This window comes from Pinus tabuliformis, chromosome 8 (genome assembly GCF_031772625.1).
Source record: "Pinus tabuliformis cultivar Carrire ecotype Pingquan chromosome 8, CPIR1, whole genome shotgun sequence".
Taxonomy (NCBI): domain Eukaryota; kingdom Viridiplantae; phylum Streptophyta; class Pinopsida; order Pinales; family Pinaceae; genus Pinus; species Pinus tabuliformis.
The window spans coordinates 908968234-908985600 of NC_142294.1; the positions used below are offsets into that span (position 1 = coordinate 908968234).

Genomic DNA, 17367 nt, shown 5'->3' on the forward strand with positions numbered 1-17367 from the left:
TACACTCTTGTAGATAATATGTGAAGTGGAGTCGCCACCCGGACAGGAAGTGAAACATGGAAAAGCTTGAAAATAAAGGAGCAAGGACAGAAAAACTCTGTCCCTGGCAACGGCGCCAAAAAATGTTGTCGCACAGATTGTCACGACAATGCTCAGACCGGGGGCTGTCACTCTGATCCCCGATCTCTCCGTTTAAGCCTGTCTCCCGCAGCTAAGGGGGGTAGACCCTATGGGAAAATGAATGACCAACTGTGAAACAGTTGGGTTGGGAGACACGAGGGGAAACAAGCACTTAATTGATTTTTATTAGGTTAATAGCCCAGTGCCTTATGAAATAAATGATTAAACGATTACTTGTCAAATGCTGCAGGAATATAGGCTCATTAACAATCTTTAACCATCAATCAACTCAAACAAAGCTTAACCTTTACCAAATGCGAGATAATCAATAAATGCTTAATGGCTTAATGATACTCCAGCAATTAAAATTTTGAAAGATAAAGTGCTTCAACCATGTAATATGCTAACCAGAGATGAAAATTAAAGTATGTTAAACATTAATTCCCACTTCAAAATTTTAGTTTCAGTAGAAAAGATAAAACATAAGAAATTCCTGAGCCAAGACTGAAATTAGCAAAAAATTTCCCAAAATATTTTTATATTTTTCAAACAAAATTTAAAACTAAATGAAACCTTTAAATCAAAAATCTAAATAATATTAAAATCTAAACTAAAATAAAAGAAACCTTTTATTTTTTTTTTCTTTTTTATATTTTTTCTAACTAAAAATGCAATAAAACTAAAATCAAATAGAACTTAAACTAATATCTAATCTAAAGTTTAACAAAAATAAAAAAGGAACTTTTTCAACCTTTTATGAATTTTTTTTTTTAATCAAAATTTAAATTTTAAATAAGTTTGAAATAGAAAAAATGAACCAAAACATTAGAACTAAAACCTAAATAAAATTAAAAAAAATCTAAACTGAAAGAAACTGTTTATGCTTTTTATGCTTTTATAATTTTTATGATTTTTATATTTTTATATTTTTTATGATTTTAAAATTTAAAATTGAAAAGAAAACTTAAACAAAACTGAAGGAAATCGATCTAGAACCAAACTTTAATTCTAAAATCTAATGCTAATTTAAATGATCTCACATTTGAATCAAAATTAAATAAAAACAAAAATTTAACCAACGCCTAAAGTAAAACCTGAAATTATATTTACGCTGTACCCAAAAAAACGATTTCTCCCTACGCAAGAACGCAGAGACACAGAACGCAGAAGGTAGAGACTTGCTTATTCACGTACCAGAACACAAAGACCTAACCCGTATTTAGAAAAGAATCCAAATTTTTTTTTTTTGCCGCAGGAAGGAAAACGATGCAGCTTTGTCTTGACGGCGAGAAAAAAAATGTAGATAATGGAGTCGCGCGTGGGCAGGAAGATGAAGATGCAGGAGCACGTTTTGATTTGCAGGCTTTATATATGTGTGCAGGTTTGGCAGAGCGTGAAGAGACTGAGCAATGGACGGCGAGTGTATGAGATACGATTTCAGGAATGGCTCGATGCAGTGACTGCAGCGTGAGGGATGGAGAATGGCAGCAGGCAGAGGAGAATGGCGGAGAAGGATGAGGGACGGGTGCAGGAAAATGAGGCAGCAGGTGGGCTGGACGCAGGTGAAATCGGTGGCAAGGATTGAAGATGCTGAGCAATGGATGAAGGATACAAGAACAACTTCGATTGATGCGGCTGTGGTTTAGAGAAATAGAGCACGCGAGAGGGACGAATACGCAGGTATGAAGGAGCTGCTTGCAGACAGAGATAGGAGTTGGGATGGAAAAATGCTTTATGACTGCGGATTTGAGCAACGTGGAGAGAGCACTGTGTGGGAGGGGAATTTGAAAGCGGCGATTTATTTTTATTCTTTTTTTGCATGCAGCGAACAGGCAGCTAGCCAAGCGGCAAGGGCTTTGCCCAGGTCACAAAAATTTTCGAGAAATTTCTTCCCATAATACAATTGAAACCCTTTAGATCTGAAAAGCAACTGATATTTGAAACCCTTAGACAACAAAATAGTTTAGATAGACCCTCGGAAATCTTCAGAAAACCCTGCAACCTGTAATGGAAGACAAGCACCCGGAGAATGTATGCAAATATTAAAACTAAAACCCTGCAAACTGGTAAAAAATTACAATATTTACAGAATTATAGCTCTACAACAGCGAGATTTGTCAGTTATCATCAATAATATTTTCAGAACTTCAGGTTTGCTATGAAATGCTTCAGAAAAACTCTCATGCAACTTAGAAACAAACTCTAAATGATAAACCCAGAATCAAAACTGGCTGTGCTCTACAAGAGAGTGCTTTGCGGGAGTTGGTTGGTTCAGCGGAGAACTTCCCCAAACGCCCACTGATTTTCTCAATAAGGGTTTCCTGCACAGCTCACTTCAACCATCAATAAAGAGAGAAAAACAGTACTAGATTCCAGATACGATGGAGATACTTGCCATTATTTCAGAAATCTTATTACCATTCAAACCCTAGTAAGTGAACAAGATACCTGTGTTCAGCAATACTCTAAATCAAGCTATTACTAATGGCTGAAAAATAAAAATATGCAGAAAATAAAACAGTTCACAGCACTTCAGGAGAGTAACACTAGCAAGATTTCAACCCCAAAGTCTTTCTTTATTAGCACCAGAAAAAGTTTACAAGAGAGATTTCTTCAACACAAGACTCACAGATTGAATGATCTCAAATGACCCCTAGCACCCTATTTAAAGGATAAATTCCCAACAGCTAGTTCGAGTGATCCACGTCAAAATGATCTCGACCGTCGATGAGGATCAACATATCTCTTAATCTCATCCGTCGAATTTTTTAATGCATTAAAAATTGAAATTCTGCATTTATTTAATCAAAAATATTATTATTTTATTATTTGTAAGTTTTTATTGTTTTTTATTTTTTCAAATTTTTAATTTATTTTTAAATGGATTCTCGAACTTAGCCTTTGGGAAAATCACCTAGGACCTAGGACTTAGGACTTATGAGGGGATTAAAACATTTTCTAACCCTCAAGACACTTTACATCATGACTTTTACAACTTTACATCTCAAGGGGGAAAACCCATTTGACATAGACCCTCATAAACCACCCAGTTCTGCGACACAACTATAATCTAGCAGATTAACACACTAGGATTCCTCTAAGGTTCTAATGACAAAATTCATTCCGGCTTTGGGATTAGGCTGAAGGAAAACTCTTCCGATCATGGATCGGTGAGACAAAAAACCTTCCAGAACGTAGATTATCACTAGAAAATTAGGTCCACCTAGGCAATTTACATACATGATTCAGATCTACTAAGATTATTTACAATTCACACATGCAGATTGGGTTTACAACAAATATGATCAAGTCGACGATGACTGTCAAATGGCACGGACATGTCGATTAAGCGCTATCCCTTTTGCGAAAAAGGGGGTGTACTGCTATGGGAAGTTGACACGTAGTGGTCAACAGGTTGCACCTGGGAAAAGGGTGGTAACAAGTTGTTACAAGCAAATTACTTAGGTGAAATGATGAGATGTGATGAGAGATGAGTAAAACAAGGCAAACTAGTCAAGTACACCACCATGCTAGAGGATGTGGGCTCAAGGCAAAATTGACTAGAACATGACCATGTAATCTCCATGATGTATCATTGAAGCAACCTCCTCCCACATCCCAACCCTTGGACGGATAGGATCATCCCATCAATCTGCACAAGTCTTTTACCACTCATGTCAATATGAGGGGTTCCAGTTTGTATTACCAAGATTAGTATGAAAACATCCCTTGAATTACTTTGTCATTCCGATTTCCCCATTTAGGGGTTATGCTGGTGTATGAAGTTAGAAGTGAGAGGTCATGTTTGACCCAATGTTGCACGAAGCGGGGACGTTTTCTGGAAGCAGGGACGCGGAAGCATCATTTTCCAAAAATGTAGGAAGCGAAGCATCTGCTATATATATATATATATATATATATATATTTTTTTTGCATTTATATTCAAAACAAACATTCCAAATACCAAATTAGTTGTGGAAGACATGAAAACATGCATATTTTTGCATAAATCAAGATAGATATGGCATCCATGATTCCATTGTAGTTACTAGTATGTAGTATGTACATCAATGATTAATTATTCGAGCATCAACCATCTATATTCTAGAAATTACAAACATACATCAAATTTTTAAGCATATTATAAAACATAAAACATAGAGCATATTATGATTTATCTAGCAAGTGAGCAACTATCAACATTTGTCATGTCCAAAATTCAAATAATAATGTTTACAAAATAGGTCACTTGGTCACCGCCAAGCCAAAAAGGTTCAAATTCACAAGCCTACAAGTCTAATGATTAACCTATGACAAAAGTAGTAAATTGTGAATATATCTACTAATCTCTCCTCCTTCCACCATGAAGAGAACGTGGTGGCGGACCTCCATGTGGTGGCAATGAAGAAGATGGTGCCTGTGGAAGTTGTAGCACTAAATATGATGAAGACGAACCCCCTACTGTTGGTGTTGAACCATGGAACCTAGGAACCAAGGGCCCTGATGGGGGTGGCATCTCAACACGATCATCATCATCTTGGAATTGCTCAAAAAATTCATACAAAAAAAAACATGGAGGAAGCTCGCGATCTGTACGCTTCGTACGGTCGAAGCGCCGTCCGAAACGCGTTTCAGAAAAACCGAAACGCGTTTCGGTCACACGCTTCCTGAAATTTCAGGGAAGCATGTTTATTAGCCGGAAACACGTTTCGTTTTTTCCGAAACACGTTTTGGATGGCGCTTCCCCCACGCATCTATACGGATCGCAGATCAGGGTTTTGATCGGGGGTGACATTTCCTGCAACACTGGTTTGACCAATATGCATGTTTGACTTTGTCATGCTGTATTCATTTGTTAAAGGTCTATGCTTGGATTTATTGCTTGTTGTTGATTCTGGTTTCCATCCTTGACCAATATGCATGTTTGACTTTGTCATGCTGTATTCATTTGTTAAAGGTCTATGCTTGGATTTATTGCTTGTTGTTGATTCTGGTTTCCATCCTTGGTCTTGCTGCCATTCTGTTAAAAATGAAAGAACATTTATCTGCTTCTGCCTTGTTTCTAGTAGTTCCCTGAGCAATTTTATTGCTCTCATATGGTTCGGAAGTTTGAACAGTTTTGCAGGGAAATTTTCTACCTAGGGCCACTTTTTATAACATCTTCTGTAAATTATTAGGACTGTTAACTTATTTCTTCAAAAAGTCAGAAAAGACAGATCTATTGCTTTCTTTTCTTGCTACGCTTGCATAAATGATCTTTGCAGATGGATGTTATAACCTATTGATTTATAACAAGTTTGTTCTGATATGAAATTTAACTTGCAATACTACAGCCTAAAACCAGCAGAATCATTAAAATTACCATAAAACACAAATGGTCTGGCCTGAAAAAGAAAAAATCATATTTTGAGATAAAACTAAGATCTGAAAACAGTATACAAAAGCATCCAAGGATGGATAATCTCCAGAAAAAGTGCTAATGGAGGTCTATAACTATGTAGATTAATGTTTACATTGATGTTGAAAAATATTTATGTAAAGACATAGGTAGTTTACAAGTGTGTCTCAACAGCTCAATTTTTTCGTGATGTAATTCTTTGTTCCACGATCCAACTCTTTGTTCCTTGAAGTAATATGTGATGGAAAAGGGGGAAAAAAGGTGGGCCGAACTTCCTGTCAAGTGGATTTTTTACTATCTGCTGATGCTTTCGCGACATCATACTACCAGTGGGACTGTTTTCAATAAGAGAGCTTCTTGAATTAACTTATATTCTACCAGTCTATTGCTATTTACATGACATAAAACATATCAACATGGACCTCAGACATGCCATAATGTCCCTCAAGATGGACAGTAGACATAGAATCAACAATTAAGACAATAATCATAAATATTCTAACAAAAGAAATTTTTAGTTGTTATTGAATATAGATTGTTGTTTTTCAGCTAGTCAACTTAGTCAACTAAATCGCTATTTGCAATTTGCAATTCATGAACTTTGCTTTATAAAAGAGTAAAAGAGCTCAATTAACATTATTGCGATGAGTTATTTTAGTACGCTCAATAATTTAGTATGCCATGAATGATTTTAAATCCAACGAACAGATTTTTTATTTTGCTTACCGGCATCGTAGCCATAAAAAAATATTTAAGATCCTCATGTGTTTAATGTTAACATATTTGCCCCTACTTCTAGACTGAGAAATGTGGCTGGGGAGTGAAGGCCGGCGAAGATATTATGGCTGGAGAATTCTTGATAGAATATGTTGGAGAAGGTAATAATTTCCTAGTTCTTATATTGTTGCATCTTATGGCTGTTTCTTCTGGTTGTGGCCATTTTAGTAGGTAAATGATCACTGACTAATTTGATGGTTGAACTTCTGTTCAAATCAAGTAATTGATATCAAAACATGTGGAGAAAGGCTATGCAAGATGAAGGAAAAAGGTGAAACAAATTTCTATATAGTGCAGATGAATTCTAAAACGTTCATTGATGCGACCTACAAAGGAAATAAGTCACGATTTATCAATCATAGTTGCCTACCAAATACCACTCTTCAAAAATGGTTCGTACTTACTATGGATTTCTCTTTCATTAAATACCTACTCAGTTGTTCTTAGGCCGGGGCCAGCCTACACTACCATTTAATCCATAGCAGTCATCATTTATTTACATCACCTTAATTAATTGATCGTATTACGAAAATTATTCCACGCAACTATTATTTCAGGAAAAATGACTGGGAGACCAGAGCTGCGGTGTTTGCTATGAAGAATATAAAGAAAGGAGAATTCATAACATACGATTACCGGTATGTACATTTTATGTATACGCTTCGGGACTATGGACTGGCACTTAGTATAAAGCACTTTATTTTTTAATGCATTTTTATTTTCTTTCATTTTCCTCCATACTTGTCAAGAGAGTTATGAGGAGTTATTCTCATATAGCATTTTTATGTTTTATTAGTTCTGAATGTTCTTTACATTGATCTGCCCCAGGTGGACCCACTTTGGCAGCACTGATCAACCGTGCTATTGCGGAGAACCAAATTGTAAGCTTTTGCTAGGCGCAAACCGTGGTAAACATGCTTCTTCAGATGAAGCTATCAAAGTTGTGATCCAAGAGACTATTCCTCCAATGACCATGAAGGTTTCGCATTCATCTGCGGATGTTAATCCAGTAAGTTGTCCCCATTCCAAAATTTCGATTATGTGTGCAGTACAGTTAGTACTTCCTAGTAACTTCCATAATTTTGTTGGATGTTAACCATGATGTAGCTTGATCAAATTACAGACATTGTACTTTGGCATGCGCTGTACAAGATCTTGGAATTCTATGGATTTGTTACTATACTACAGTTATATGTTTGAGTAAATTTCACTGTAAGCTAGCCTGCTGTCTAGACATAATATCCAATATATTGAACATTGCCTGTGGGTTTTATCAATCAACTGCAACAAACTTGGAATCCCTTTTCTACCAAACAACAGTGAGAATTTATTTAGTGAATGGAATGCTGCAAATCAATGTGGAAAATATTGTTTTGGGATGTATCACAAAGGGTCCAGAAACATATTTGAAATAATAGGGAAAATATTAGTAAACTTAATGAAGTGTGTATATATATTCATTTTGTTAAAAATCTGAAGCAACAACAACATCAAATAGTCATATTTCTGCATAAAATGAAGAGGGAGAAACAAAATAAGTACATTACTGCTTGAGGATGGGAAACGCCTAGGGTGAGGAAACCACCATGGATACCTGAGTGAGAAAAGTGCATGGATATGCGTGTGGTGATTAGATTTGAGGAGTTGGACAATGTTGAAGGGAATGGAATAGAAGGAAATGCCTATGGCATACAGATATGAGACAACATGAAGGGAGACAATAGCAATGTAAATGATAATGGGAGGAAGCAGAGCTGTTGGCTACAAAAATCTAACACCAGTGATTGATGACAGCAAGGATTATCTGGGATGAAACCTAGGGTTCAATGTCATGCTCCTTTTGTCTCTTCTAGTCTATAGAATGACACATATAGAGGCCATGATCGACATAGACATAGGATGAGTCTTCCTTGTTTGTGACCACAAAACAATAAAAAGTTAGTCAATCCCTAGCATTTAGAACAGATGAATGCTCATTGCCTATTGTGCATTGGAAGACATTGGCATCACTCTGAGGACTTGATATTGGTTCATCCTTGATGTTATTATTGTCATCTTGTAGATTTGCATCCATAAAATATTCTTCAATTGCTTGCAAGTTTGTTGGCAAGCTCAGTTGGTGCCTTCTTGAGGAGTGGCTCTACGGTTCCAAGTTTAGGCCACATGCTTTACCTCATGATCGTTAGTTTTTGGTAACAGCAGACGAGAGTTCTATTCTCTATGGTGTCTATGAGGCTAAGGAACACATTTTCTCCAATACCCTAAAAAAGTTTCATAGGAAAATGCCTCAATTAGATTAATTAGCCAATTATTAAATATTTTCCTAAGTCTAACTTAGGAAAATTGGTTAATTAAATCAGATTAATTGAGGAAAATCGATTTTTCTCTAGAGATTTTCAGAAGTCACTTGATGGGGTCAAGATGATCTTAGCCATCGATTGTGATTAGATCATGGCCGTTGGTTGTTCAACGAGAGATTCTAAGAGAAAATCGATGGGTCAGTTGAAGATACACAACATACTCAGTGAGTGCAATTTACAATGATAGCAAAGGCATAGGGGGAGACACTAGCAATGGGGTTTCATGTTATGAATATAATTCATATAAAAATAATAAATATAAATATAAATATAATAATAATAAATAATGATTAATTAACTAATGGTTAGTTAGTTAGTAGTGAAGAGGTATGTCTTAGAGACATGACCATTCATGAAATGGCACCTGCCTAGGGTATATAAGCAGACCCTCATTCTATTTTTAAATATCTCATATCTTACATATATTCAATATACAGTTACATGTCTTACAATGGACATTTACGTATTTGAAGTATTTTAAAGATTTTCGCTGTGTATACGATTTTTGGTTGTTACATTGGTATTAGAGTTGTTCGATCCTCTGGACATTCAACTGCTGAAGAGAACCAGTGTGATCTAGCCTTTGGCCATTAATCCTTCGCATGGTTTTTAAAACCGGCCTAGCTAACCGGTTATCGGTCTAACTGGCCGGTCAGCAGGGCCACTGGTTGGAACTGGAGCAAAAACCTAGTTAAGGACGCTGTTTGGCGAGATTTTGACCCTAACCGGCCGGTTTAGGATAGAATTGGTCGGTTTGTAGCAAACTGGTCGATTTTGTCCTAAACCGGCCGATTACCTGCCATGCCCACCGAGGACCCACAGAGTGGCTTTTCCAATGAGGTTTAGGGGTTTTGGAGGGAAAGTAAGGGTGTTTTCCCTCCAAAAACACCCTCTCCAAGCCTTCAAGAGGCCCCTCTCCCTCTCATTTGTCTCACACATCTGATTTGGAGTGATTATGAGTGTTTGTGAGTTTGTGGGAGTCATTTGGTGGCCAGTGTCCTCAATTGCAAAGGTTTGCAATTAGAGTCCTCAGTCAAACTTGCAGTGCTTAAGGTTGTGAGCGCAATTGGTCTGTTTTTGAGTGCATATACACGAAGAAGAGAAACCGTTTGGAGCAAAAACAGTTAAATGATCTTGTTCTCGTGCAATACAACCTTCGACTGAGGAGGAACCAAATGATGAAAAAAACCCTGATCTAGAACCCCTTGTGTTAGATGATATTGATCCAACATCAGAATGGGTGGAGGAGACTGAAGATCCTGTGTTTGAGGCAGATTTTGATATTGACATGGTTTTAGCGGGGGATGAAGCAGATTTTGTGGTGGCATCAAAACCGGGATCAGTAGCGGCATCAAGGAAAGGAAAAGAACCAATGAAAGGCACTAGTCGTGTAGGTCGGCAAACTCGTGCTTCCATTACGTCCACTTCTATTGTTATTGGTGGCATTGCTACTGAGGTTGCAGATCAGGCTGAGACATCCTTAGACTCTGAGCTAGATGATGTCTATGTAGCTCTTGATGATGATCCCGTGGCTAGTAGTGATGATGAACTTGATGATTGATCATGTGTACACTGTAGACTTGTAGTAGCCAATGGCCTCATAGCTTGCAACATTGTTTTTGGACTTTATAGGCCATTTAGAGCCTCATTGATTATGTATTTTGTTATTTTGTTGATGATATGTATTGCACATGGTGCCATTATGATATATTCACCTTTACATGGTATATAAATGAGCAAACTTTGCATATTTTGTCTCTATTGGCTTGGAATCATGGTTTTAAATCTTAATAATAGTTTTGTTTCATTAAAAATTAATTATTTAATGTATTTTTCTAAAACTAGTTCGTTTAGACCAAACCAGTCCCTGTTAGACCAGTTCCAGTCGGTAAACCGGTTCATTAGGTGGACCGGTCTAGTCACCGATTTTGGTTTTAAAAACATTGATCCTTCGTCAAGCCTGTTGTCATCACAATTGAAGCGTTTCGCTACACAAAGTTGGAGTTTCTCTATTTCGTCAGTTTCGTCATTCAGGCTTTGACCATTAAACAAAATAAAAAAGAAAAAAAAGGATTGCCAAAGAAAAAAAAGAGAAAAGAAATAAAAGCACATATAAAGATTTAAAAAAAAAATTTAAAGAAAAAAATCATATAAAAAATATACTATTAAAAAAAAATAGTCCGATGTAAATTTTGAAGGAGAACATTCATATATATAAAAAGGTTCTACATTATTGATAAAGAGTGCATGATAAAGTCAAAAGTGACTCTTTTCAAATATCTTTAAAACTATACGTAAGAGAAGGAAGAGTATATAAGATTAACCTGATTCTTCATTAAGTAGTTTACAAGAAACCAACCCATGGTATTTTCAAGGTAAAAGAAGAACAAAAGGAATACAAAATCTCTTTATGTGAATGGTAAGTTTTACTTTTATGTGGAGAAAATTAACCGAGTCAAAGACACATAAGTGGACATATATTTTATATTAAACCCCAAAGAAATGAATAGCTACGTTTCACTAGGGTTGTAACTTTTCAAAAAGAAAATAATAAATTATAAATATATATGGAAAAAATAAAAATAAAGTAAAAAAAGAAAAGAAAGTTAAGAAAAAGAAGAGAGTTTAAGAGAACGAAAAAACAATTATTGAGAATTAAATAAATACAAATATTATTAATTTTTTTTATAAAACAATACTTTTATAAAAGTATTAAAAAGAGCAATATTCATTCAAGTTTAAATATTGTGGTACAAGAAGTGAAGAAGTGAAGTTTGACAAAGATAATAAAGAAGAAAATAATAAAAGGGTTACCACAAAACCCTAAGGTCGAGCAATGGAGTTTAATTTGAAAATGAACAAAGAAACTAAGGATTCCATATATAATTCTACGTTTTGGACCAGATGTCTATTTTGTCGAATAGAAGATCAGTATTTATCGATTTTTAAAAATCGCACAATACCTTGTCCAAAATGTCGAATATTGTTTACTTTGGAAGATTATCAAGGTAATACCTAGACAGAAATAAAAATATAAAAAAAAAAAAATTGCAAAACTTCAACAAAAGAATGAAGCATCAGAAAATAAATATAAAGATCTCGAAGATCAGTTTCATGCAAAATCAACAGAAAGCAACAAAGAAATTTGGCATCTAAGGGACCACATTGAGAAATTACTTTAACATATAAAAAAGTCCAAGGTTAAAAGACAAAGACTAAAACAAGAAAATGAAATTTTTGATAAGCAACTAAAGGAGAATCTATCATAAAAGGAAAAAGAAATTTTGTGCCTAAAAACTCTTAATAAAAAATTATTGGAGAAAATAAAAAATTTAAAAGATAAATAGAAAGATACTAAGGACAAAGTCAAGGTTTCAAAAAATTATGAACTTTCACATCTAAGGAATCATAACCAAGCCTTACGCAAATAAAGTGTAGTGTTCCAAAATAGGAAAAACAGTGATATGCAAGCAAATAATGATTTTTCACCACAGAAATTTCAAAAATATTATAACACACCCATAACAATCAGAAATATGGAAGCGACTGAGCCATTTTATTATAAACTAGTGCAAGAGTACAAAATATGGAAGGAATGCACCTAGGCTTGCCTCAAAGGCAAGCGGAGCAAAGCCCAAGTGAAGCAATGACAACCCGGAGCTACAATCAACTGACCAATTGCTGCACTGCGCAGTCCCCAGTAATTCTACACTATTTGCTGCAAAGATATGGCTGAAAACCCCACCTTCGGTGCTTAGAAAATTCTGCAAAATTATTTCTAGGCTCCTCAAGCAAAACCCACAAAAACCCAGAAATGGTTTGGCTTGGTTTTGACCTTCCAAAATTGACCCCCAAAAGGCCCTACGCCCTCCAAAACTGTTGAAGCACACTGCCTGCCAATACACCAGCAAAATCCTCCTCAAACACTCTGGAAAAGTAGCAATCATCTCCACTAATGCTTCCCTTATTTCTCCCGACAAGGATCAGCCTCAATGGTTGAGTCTCCACCTCCCACGTGTGCCTAATCTCTTCCTTCTGTGCTGGCCCAGGAAGTGCAAAATCCCCACTGAATGATAGCTCTCTCCTCTAGCCCAAAAACTCACCCAAATGGTAGAAAATCACCAGAGCTTCTCTTCCAAAATTTCTCTCGAGAAAAACTCCCTTGAAGAATGCAAAAGATCTCAACTCGGTTTCTCCCACTGCGTCCTCCAGAAATACGCACCACCTGTAGATATTGAACACAAATGCTGGAAACCACAATGAAAATCACCTCCAGAAGATTATGGATGAACCTCTCTAGGGTGACACTCGAAGTCCCCCCGAAGAAGGGGTGACTTCTCCGCTTGGCAAATTTTTGCTAAACAACAAGTGACTCGGCTAAGCAGCTTGAACAACAAAGAAGAAATTCAATATGCCAAAAGATGTTGAAATGAGGAGTGCTCCCTTCCTTTAATAGATTTTGTGGAGCCTTTTTCCCTATTCGTGGGTCCCTCTCTAAGCCTTCGATTCCCCTCTCATGCATTTCGAGCCATTGGCTTAGGGAGCGCATATTTCCTAGTGTGGTGGCACACCACACGCTACTAAGAAACCAAAATAACTTACTTCTAACTCCTAAGTCTTCTAAATAAAATCGAATGGGCCCCCTCTCCTCTAAACTTGGCCCCAAAATGTAGAAATTAATCCTGTTCAAAAATCATTTAGGAAGGGACATTACAGTCCTCCCCTCCCAAATGTTGTTTGTCCCCAAGCAACTTCAATGCTGGATGCTCAAGTATATGCTCGCCCTCCCAAGTAGCATCCTCATCCGACAAGCTCTTCCAATGCACCAAGTATTCTCTGATTATCCTGCTTTTGAGCTTCCTTTCCCTGGTCTCCAAGATGGCTTCTGGTTCCAAAACCAGATGCCCCTCATCATCAAGTGGAGGCAATTCCACAACTGCTGTAACCTGTTGCCCCAACACTCTCTTGAGGCATGAAACATGGAAAATATTGTGGATCTTGCTCCCTGGCGGTAGCTCCAACTCATAAGCTACCTCTCCAACCCTCTTGATCACCCTGTAGGGCCCATAAAATCGTGGTTGCAGCTTTTCAGCCCCCTTCTGTTTCAGAGTGGACTGTCGGTATAACTGCAATCAAAGGTACACCAAGTCCCCTTCCTCAAAATGCCTCTCAACCCGATGCCTGTCAGCATATATCTTTTGCTGATTCTGAGTTGTCTGCAAATTATCCTTAAGAGCCTTGAGGATGTCTTGGCTCTCTAGGATCCAATCTTTGGCCTTTGGGGCCCGACTGTCTCCAAAAACAATGTCAGCAAAAGATAAAGCATCATAACCATATAGAGCACGGAAAGGAGTCATACCAATGGACATATGATGTGTGGTGTTGTAGCAGTACTCTCCCAAGTGCAGCCATCGAATCCATGCCCTTTGCTACCCTGTCACATAGTTCCTGAGATAACCCTCTAGCCATTTATTTACCCTCTCTGTCTGGCCATCAGTCTGTGGCTGGTAACTAGTGCTTAGGGTGAGATCAATGCCCACTAGCCTGAAAAGCTCCTGCCAAAATCCCCCCATAAATCAGCTATCCCGGTTGCTGGCTATAGTCTTAGGGAGTCCGTGCAATGGAAGACCTCCCTAAAGAACAACTCTGCCACCTGAGAAGTTGAATACCATGTCAGAATGGCAAAGAAATGTGCGAACTTGGTTAGCCAGTCAACCACCACAAAAATGCAATCCTTCCCATGCACTGAGGGAAGCCCCGTGATGAAGTCCATAGAGATACTCTCCCATTTCCCCTCATGAATGGGGAGAGGCTACAACAATCTTGCTGGATGGGTCAACTCCCCCTTGTTCCTCTGACAAGCCTCACACTCATGCACATATCTCAATATGTCCCCCTTGAGGCCCTTCCAGGTGAAGCGCTCTCTCACTGTCATGTACGTCTTTCCGAATCCTTGGTGCCTAGACAAAGGGGAACCATGAGCTGCACGAAGGATATGCTCCCTCAACTGTGACCCCGAAACTAAAAATATGCGCCCCTTGTAGTATATAACCTCGTCCATCACCCTGTAGCGCTCATCTGCATAACTGCCCTCCAAGATCTCGCATGCCCGACGATCCTTGGAGTACTCCACTAATAGTTGTGCCTTCCAGTCATGGCAAATGCTCATGAGTGAAAGTCCTGCGAGCCTCCTAGATAGTGCATCGACTACCACATTGTGCTTCCCCCGCATATACTCAATATCAAAATTATAGGCCTACATCTTGCTAAACCATCTTTGTTGTCTATCGTTGAGGCCCTGTTGCCCCATGAAGTGGCGAAGACTGTTGTGATCTGTCTTCACCCGAAATCAGTTACCCACCAAATACTTGTCAAAACTTGGCCAATGCATGCATTATGGCCAACATCTCCTTGTCGTATATGGAATACGACCTCTCATGAGGTAGGAGCTTCTGGCTCTTGAAAGTAATGGGGTGCCCACCTTGGGACAAAACTTCTTAGATCCCCTCACCCGATGCATCGCACTCCAATGTGAAGGGTTGCGTGAAGTCCAGGAAGCATTCAAATGTTGTCTGAGCTCCATCTGTTCATGTAAAAGCCCCCTTCTTAGTCAGATCGGTGAGGGGTCCTGCCAACTGTGAGAAGCCCTTAACGAACTTCCGGTAGTAAGTACAGATGCCCAAGAACCTTTGAGTGTTGTCACATCTCTAGGCATTGGCCAATCTCGAATGGCCCTAATCTTCTTCTTGTGCACCTTGACCCCAGCTACGCCTATGATGTGTCCCAAGTAGAGCATCTCCGTCAGCCAAAACTCACACTTGGATATCTTGGCATAGAACTGTTGCTCCTCCAAGATACGTAACACCACCTCTAGATGCTGCAAGTGATCCTCCCACATCCTGTTGTAAATCAAGATATCATCAAAGAATACCAGGACAAATCTCCTTAGTTGACCTCTAAACACATGGTTAGTGCATGAATGAAAGGTAGTAGGTGCGTTGGTCAACCCAAAAGGCATGACCAAGAACTCAAAATGCCCATGTTGACATCTAAAAGTTGTCTTCAGAATATCCTTCTCTCTCACCCGAATTTGATAATACTCAGACCACAAAACTATCTTAGAGGAGTATTTGGCTCCTCTAAGCTCATCCATAAACTCATCAATACGCGGAATGGGATATCGGTTCTTCAATGTCTTCTTGTTGAGTACCTTGTAGTTAATGCACATGCGAAGAGTCCCATACTTCTTCTTCACCAGCACAACTGAAGAAGTGAATGGACTGGAACTCGGTTTGATGTGGCCCAACGCTAATAACTCCTTGATGGCCCTCTCAATCTCATCTTTATAGGCTTTCGGATGCCTATAGGGTGTAGTAATGACTGCCTGCACACCAGGCTCCAACTCTATAGTGTGCTCAAACCCCCTGTCAGGTGGCTGCCCTGGTGGTATATCTCCAAAAACTACCGGATATCTGTCCAGTATCGCCTGTATGTCTGGATGTGGTGGCTTGGCCCATCCCCTAGCCTCTGAAATCCTCAGCTCTATTGCCCATGCTATGTCCCCATGTCTCAAATCGGCCTCCATCTTGTGGGCCGAAACCATTTGTGGAGGATATGAATGCATGCCTCGAAGAACCACTAGTTTACCATTTGACCTGGTAAACTCCATCACTAGTTGCCTCCAGTCGATGGTAACTCGGCCAAGGGAATACAACCATTGGACACCCATCACCACATTGGTGTCTGGTACGTCCACCACAAAGAAATGATCTATCATTGAATAGTTCCCCATGGTCACTGTCAAAGCGAGAACATATCGAGTGCACTGCATAGTTCTGTCTCCTGGTACTAGAACTGAAAACCCCTCAAACTCTGCAGTGGTGATGCCTCTCCTCTGGACCATCTGAGCATCAATAAAATTGTGGGTGGCCCCATTGTCTACTAAGACTGAGACACGTTGTCCCTGCACTGTGCCTTTGATCCTCATGGTCAAAAATTTGGGAACCCCGCACAAAGAGGCTAGGACTCCCCCAGATGGTGCAAAAGATGCTCCCCCATGTGGTGGTGGTGGTCTCTTTGCCGAATCATCATTGTCTCCCCCATAAAATTCCAACTCCACATCATCCTCCTGATCACTGTCAGAAAAGACCTCGATATAATGGGCCTTGCCCGCTGTGCACTGATGGCCCGATGCCCATGGCTCCTGACATGTGAAACACAACTTCCTCCTCCTGAGGTCTCTCCTGGTCTCATTGTCCAGCTGCCCTCGCCCTTGGGCTGCTCTCTGTGCTGGGGGTGCTCTAGTGTCACTCCCCTTCTGAGGGTAGGGAGTGCATGGTGGAAAGGGTGCCTGGGTCTTGGGGATGCCCCCTGCAAGTCTCTCGTACAAGTCACGACCTCCAATAGAGTAGAGGGTCTGCGTGACTTCACCAGTCCATGCAGTGGCTCCGTCAGCCCCTCCACAAATGTGTATACTCGCCTAGCATTCGACAAATCCGGTACCATGACTGCAACCGTCAGGAACTCTGAAATATAATGCTCTGGATGTCCTATTTACCGGAGCTGAGTCAATTCCCTAAAGTGAGCCTTCGGATCCCTCTGATCAAAACACTCCACTACTCTCTGTGTCAAATCCTCATAAGAGGTCACACTAGCATGCCCTAGAGTGGACAAGCCATGAAACCACCAGTCTTGTGCAAAGTGGCCATTTGA

General features: G+C 39.1%; 1 protein-coding gene across 3 annotated transcripts in view; it reads left to right on the top strand.

The window, feature by feature from the left end:
* LOC149238482 (histone-lysine N-methyltransferase ASHH3-like) overlaps window positions 1-17367 on the top strand; it is a 482839-nt gene that overhangs the window by 336704 nt on the left and 128768 nt on the right. For all 3 annotated transcript variants that reach the window (XM_089373045.1, XM_089373046.1, XM_089373047.1), the window contains exons 6-9: window positions 6318-6396; window positions 6516-6687; window positions 6853-6933; window positions 7124-7304. In XM_089373045.1, the coding sequence (XP_089229171.1) occupies window positions 6318-6396; window positions 6516-6687; window positions 6853-6933; window positions 7124-7304 (513 nt within the window). The remainder of the gene's footprint in view (window positions 1-6317; window positions 6397-6515; window positions 6688-6852; window positions 6934-7123; window positions 7305-17367) is intronic.